We start from the raw sequence: 6,689 nt of genomic DNA, 5'->3' as shown, positions 1-6,689 counted from the left end.
CAACTTTAAACATCGCAACATTTTACCAGAGGTAGCAGGCATAACAAACGTCATTGGTGAAATTAATATGTTGGCGGATGGTGAGCGAGGTAAAATTACCCCATTTTTTAAATCAAACTCAAAAGTTACAATTGTTGAAACACCATCTTCCAACATTTTGGAAGTAGTTGCCACCACCAGCATTGATCCCAATTTAACTTTGGAAAATCTGATAGATAACAATGAACTTCTACACTTGGTTTTGAGTCTAGCTGAAGCTAATGTTGCCAATACACTGTCTCAAGCTGGAACCCAAGAATTAATACGCACAGAAGGCTTTATTGCTTCTCCAAACCTGACTAGAACCCCTGACTTGAACCAGATTGTGGAAAATGCATATGACTCTTCTAATGGACGTATACAAAGTTCGTCTTCCTCAGATTATTCATATAGGGAAGACTTACAGCTTGAATCTGAGGCATTAACTATACTCAAAGCTCGTTTTTCCCTTTGCAATAATTTACATAAAAATCAACTAGCAATAAAACAGGACTTGAGTCGATTAATTGATATGAACACTTTGAAACAAAGTTCTTTCACGCTGGAGATTAGGAACATGGAACCCGACCCATATCTAACTTTGGATGCTCTGATCATAGAGATCCAAGACACGCAGTTTACACTAAATGTACGCCCACAATGTATAACCGAAGATCGAGTGGCTGGAATCCAATCAGAAAAAGCTTATTCATCTAACTCAATGAAGCAATCAAATCTTCCAGCCCAAGCTGTTCCAGCGATCAATGGGAAATCGACTCTGTTAGGGAAGAAGAAAAATCAGAAATGTAAACATCTTTCTCGCAATCAACCTAATGTAGGTAACAGGGGGGTCTCTTCTAATGCAGTTACAATACACGCATTGAGTTCTAATTTCCCAAAACACATGGTTTGTAAAGAGACTAATAGTGGCTTTGAGATTATGCCGAAGAAACCGCAAGAACCAACTGCAAGAAAATAACACGGATATATTCCCAGATAAAAAATGGGAACAAACTCAGTTCCCTCTGAGGAACATTTATCTGACTGCTCTAAAGCTAGAGATGCCTTTTTTGCCTCAAGTAAACATTATACTAGTCGACATAGAGGTCCCACCCAGCTCAGTGGTTTGGCTAAGGCAACCACTGCAGTTCAAAGTATGGGTTTAAACTTTGACCAAAAGTCAAAACTCTCATTACTTAACCCAAATACTGGCAATTCACTAAACTTAGACTTGCTATCCCTGAGCACGATAAACCACACATCTAATAAGAAACAAATGACTGATTTATATGCTATTGTATCTAGCCCGTTCTTGAATCGATTTAATGTCCTTGAATTAATCCACCAAATATTACTGTTAAAATTGATAATGACTCATGATCTTAAATTGGTTGAAATGATGTATACATCTTGGGGGTCTAACTGGGCTGTGATCCAATTGGTATCCCCAATTGTCACTGAACTACTTATGACCCAGGCTCCTGTATTTGTGCCACTAGGCTACGAATTTGTTAAAGAGTTAAAGCCCATGGATGAGAACATGTTAAAAGTAGGTCCCACTGGTAGCCTATGGAAGGAAGAAGTAATTAAGGACATTGTTAATAAGGTATGCTCTATGTTACAAACTAAAATTACCCCTATTACTACAGAGGCCTCGCATTACTATGGGGAGTATGATTTTGAAGGGGTAGAGTGACTGGAATGCACTGATAAGCGAATAACAATCCACTCATGGAACATGAGGCGATACATATCTTTTAGATTTAATCCCTTGGGGCTGAATCTCTTGCTTAGTGCTGACGTAATTGGGCTCCAAGAAACCTGGCTAACGCATGACTTATTTATTGATGGTCATGTAGTGTTTCAGCGAAAGGCTAGAAAAAATGTGAGTGGCCGACCTTTTGGAGCTTGGTCTTTGCTGCTGTGATGAGTCTGAAAGCGGAAGAGTTTCTTCCTTCTCACTCTTACGAGTATGCTCTATCAATTACTATTGAAAGAGGAGATAGGGAAACTAAGTCAAGGTAGTTACTTATAAATGTCTATAACCCTCCTGATAATCTACAGATTGAAACTATAATCAACCATATAGACCTGTTGCTTGAAATATGGTTTATCATTTCTCCAAATGGGCAATATTATATAGTTGGAGATCTTAATTATAGGCGCCCACAATTTCCTAATAAACAAATTATTCTGTATCGAGATTACATCTACCTTCGAAACACTCATAATATATGGGCCATTAGAAGCGATGATAATGAATTAATACATGACCCTAATTCATGGTTGCATTTTAGTCGCATACATCAAATGTTACAAATGATCAACGTGGGCGTGAATTATGTCTATTAAATCTGTCTAATGGTGTATGTTTTTCATGGATTGATTTTGTGTTGACCAATGACCAACGTTTTGAAAATATTATTAATGTTTTGCTTATTCCAAATGATGTGAGTGATCATGTTGTGATAGAATTCGCTCTTAGAAATGATTATGATCAGTGAACAAAGAAGATAAAGGGTGGGGTGCAAATTAATAACAGAGGCAACAGAATAAAATGGACAGAATGGAACACACGTAAAATAAATCAGGGGTTGGTAGATGTGTTGATAATCAATAATGACCTCATGTTTAATAATTTCAAAGAGTATTACGAAATTGTTCACTCTCATTTAAATAAGGCAGAGAATAAGGGAAAAAAAGTAGCCATAGCTACTAATAATTGGCACAATAATATCTATAATCAGAAGCTAGCACTGAAGAAAAATAAATTAAACAAAGATATAAGTTGGGTCAAGGGAAATGTGCATGATTAGCAGAATCAACTCTCAAATATAAAAAAAAACACATTTGAAATGAGTTTTAAGAATTGCCACAGAATGCACAAAGGCGCAGCGAATTCTGCATAGTGGAAGATCATGCATACAGCTTTCAAAGATAAAAATATGCGTACATTTTGGGATACGTTCAATAGGTTTAACGCCATATCAAATGAGAACTGGAAAAATTACATATTATCACTATGTTACCAGGAGAATTAACCCATTCTTTTAAATGATTATCAGTCTGTTCCAGATAAAAAACGTCTTCAGTTTTTCAGAGGAGGATGTGGAGAACATAATAAAAAGTCTAAAAGCATTGCAGGCACCAGGTCCCAATGGTATACCAAACATCCTCTATAAAGGATACCTAAGTGATGGACTAACTCTCTTTTAGCCATGATTGACTCCACTGCAAATGTTTTTTTTTTACAATTGCTCTTGAGTTATATTAATAAGTGGATAAAGGAAAAAGGGATTCTTAGTAATCAGCAAGCAGGTTTTAGAAAGGGTTTTAGTACTCTATCACATCTCTTGTGTTTAATGTATTTTATTAGATCAACTTTGGCGAGTAAGGAAAATGTTTTGTACCTTTGTTTTATTGATTTTACCAAAGCTTTTGACATGGTGGATCGCCATCATTTATGGGAAAAAATTATAAAAATTGATCTGCACCGTCAGATTTTATATTTTGTGAAAACATTTTAAAATGATAATGGTGTTCAAATTAGAATTAATCAGGAAGGCAGGACGAGTGAGCCATTATTATTATTATTATTTCAGATGAATCACGGCCTAAAGAAAGGATGCACGCTGGGCACAGTTTTTTTTAACATATATATGGCTGACATCGAGGAAGAATTAAGTATTGTAAAATCTATCCTCCACATATCGTTCATCACCCAATAGCCTGGCTGTCATATGCTGATGACATTGTGGCCCTTGACCAAACGGCTATGGGTTTGCAGCGAAACCTTTTGGCTTTGGAGAGGTATGCAACAGAACATGGGTTAACTATCAGTTTAAGTAAAACACATATTATGATTATTTAGGCAAACAGAAAGAACATTAAGAGATGCCAGTGGGCTATTCAAAAAGTTAACTTGGAAGAAGTTAACAGTTATTTGTATCTAGGTTTGCACATTACAAACAAAATGGAGGTTGCGAAACTCTCTAAAGCAATTATTGACAAAACTAACACTTGCCAATTGTGTGGGACGATTAGGCATTTATTGACTGATCTCATGACTGATTTCATTCCCTGGCGTCCCTTTTTATTAAGGGATACACAAAGAGAGTGCATAATTTAGACTTCATATATATGGATCAATTTTGGGCTTACATATTTGCTGGTGAAAACCTGATTATGAATTTCACTATATATTATATATGGCAAGAGATAATTAAAATACTAATTTGAAGGTATTTAGATTGTTATAATAAATTGTATTCATCATTGGCAGTTTTAATTCATACTTTTCTCTCCTAATGACGTATGTAAGAATTGTGGATATAACATTTTTTGATTGTTACCTTTTATAATGATGTGTCCTGATGTATGTGTTCTTTTAATGTGTTTAAGGTTACATTTAACCAAGATAACACAAATTTTAAAAAAAGTGTTGCATGACCAATAAACAGAGAAGGTACGATCAGATAGATACGAGTTCAGCCATTGAAGGGCCGAACCCAAGAAACAAAGACAAGAAAGTGAAGAAAGGAGATTAAGATGATTAACAGTACGAAAGGCTGCAGCAAGGTCCATGACTCATGGTTCAGGATTCATGACCAGGCAGGCTGCCCATAGAGCCTACATTAGCAGTGTGGTGTAATTTTGCAGACCTAAAACACATCACCAGCATACAGTTTCAAATATGCAAACTAACAAAGGTGCGTAAAAGCCACTGGAACAAAAAATAACTTTGCAGACAACCAACCTCACAGTCAAGATATTATGAAAGATAGATATAGTGAAAACATGGGTGAGGGTTGAGACAGAGGCATATCTAGCCCCTTTCTTGTGATGATCGTTCATACTGCCGATATAATAAGAATCCTACACAACATGTAAATTAATGTTAAATTTATTAACAAAAGATACAACAAACTGGAATAAAAGGCGAATAAGAGGGTTGGTGGGGATTGAATGCAGTGCAGAGATAACAAGTCTTGCGGTGGACCAGTAGGGCTGGGTGAAGTGGATGCACAAGTTTGGCCAGCAAGACTGGCGGTGCATATGTTTACTTCATTTCATCCTCTGTCGGCACAACATCTATGGACGTCTCAGTGTTTATAACAATGCCATATCCTTTAAGGCCAGGAGGAAGTTGCCCTACAAACAGACATAACAAATATAAACATTGGAAACACAGTGGTGAGTTACCCTTAAAAAATACAAATTTCCGAATATTTGTATGTGTCTGAACACACAAAAGACCCTCCCACCAAGAGATGCATGTTTAAAAAAGTTTATTTGATTGGACTCGGTAAGCAAAATGTACACATATCAATGCAATCAGTACACCCCATTTTCCAGCAAAGTTGAACCTGGAAACTACATGATGTACATACTATTCGAATAAAGAATATGCATGCAATGCAAATCGAATTTCTATAGCCATGAAAACCAAGCACTGTTTATAACCCTCATTATAAACAAGAACCGCAACATACCAGCATCTTGGATGTGCAGACTAAAGCACAGCTCATTAATTAGTATGGCAGGTTGAACATTCAGTAATTCATTCATTTACTACACAAGTATCTTTTGATTTAATATATATTATAACAGGCACACTGGATACATTGCTGGACCATTGCACATTAGTGAATAATGACGAGACAGTCCAGTCTACACTATGACTAAACGTATGGAGGAAAGGTGATGAAGTCACTAATACTACCAAATTTCCCTTTCTTTTCTTGGGTTAGACAATAGCAGTATCAACTCTTAATAGCAGGAGATTTAAATTCTCAATGTGTTGATGTCTTGGACAGAGTATCAGGCAACAGTAAATTAAGTACAAAGAATGGAAAAACCTGGTTAAAATTCATGAGGGAGGGAAAGGGATCACTGGTTACTAAATGGGAATGTAGTGGGAGATCTCTCGTGTGAACCCACTTGGCATAGGGGTGCTTCCTTTTCTACCCTAGATTATTTTTTTGTAACCAGAAGGATCTTTCACAGTTGCTTGAAATGTGTTGTCTCTAGAGGTAACTCAGATGATCATGACATGCTGATTGCTACAGTGTCTCTAGAAAGAGCCTCTGTACAATTAGTCTATCATCCGGAGGTCATAGCAAACTCCGTAGCTAACCGTTTGAGAACATTTGATAGAGTGGGTCTGACTTTAACTAACAACTTGTCTGGATGAGTAAAACACCTGTCTGACGGTGAGCTATCCCTTTGTTGTGCCCCTGCTAACTTTCAGGCTTTTCTGTGTGAATTAAGTCCCCAAACTGTTTATGTTAATAAAAACAGGTGACTCATAAGCATGTATATGATTCTTACATCCATGAACAAAAGAGGTTGAAACTGAACCATATGGCAAGTTTGATAAGAATGGGCTTTGATAAAGAGCTCCTTGATAAACATCTTAGGGGTGTGAATAATGTTTATAGGAACTGGGTACGCTTGCATAGACACCTAATATATCAGCAAGATGGGGAAAAGATGTTGAGGGCATTATCCCTTAGAAATTCTGGAAATCTTTGGCCAATACTAGGTTCCTTGGATGGCCAACTGTCACATAGTCAAGAAATGATATTACAGGAACAGGTGTGGGTCAGGCACTTTACAGAGGTTTATGGTTATTCGGATACTCCGATTCCAAGAACGGAATTGGGAGGGGC

General features: G+C 36.9%; 1 protein-coding gene across 1 annotated transcript in view; it reads right to left on the bottom strand.

Annotated features, from left to right (window-relative positions):
• Positions 1-4,905: 4,905 nt before the first annotated feature.
• Positions 4,906-6,689, bottom strand: part of LOC138525550 (uncharacterized) — a 1,931,438-nt gene continuing 1,929,654 nt past the window's right edge. Inside the window, exon 9 of the mRNA XM_069635597.1 lies at positions 4,906-5,169. Within this exon, the coding sequence (XP_069491698.1) occupies positions 5,078-5,169 (92 nt within the window). The 3' untranslated portion in view covers positions 4,906-5,077. The remainder of the gene's footprint in view (positions 5,170-6,689) is intronic.

The sequence above is a fragment of the Ambystoma mexicanum genome, chromosome 7p, assembly GCF_040938575.1.
Source record: "Ambystoma mexicanum isolate Mex_15411 chromosome 7p, UKY_AmexF1_1, whole genome shotgun sequence".
In the NCBI taxonomy this organism is placed as follows: Eukaryota; Metazoa; Chordata; class Amphibia; order Caudata; family Ambystomatidae; genus Ambystoma; species Ambystoma mexicanum.
This window is presented reverse-complemented; position numbering and strand designations above follow the sequence as displayed.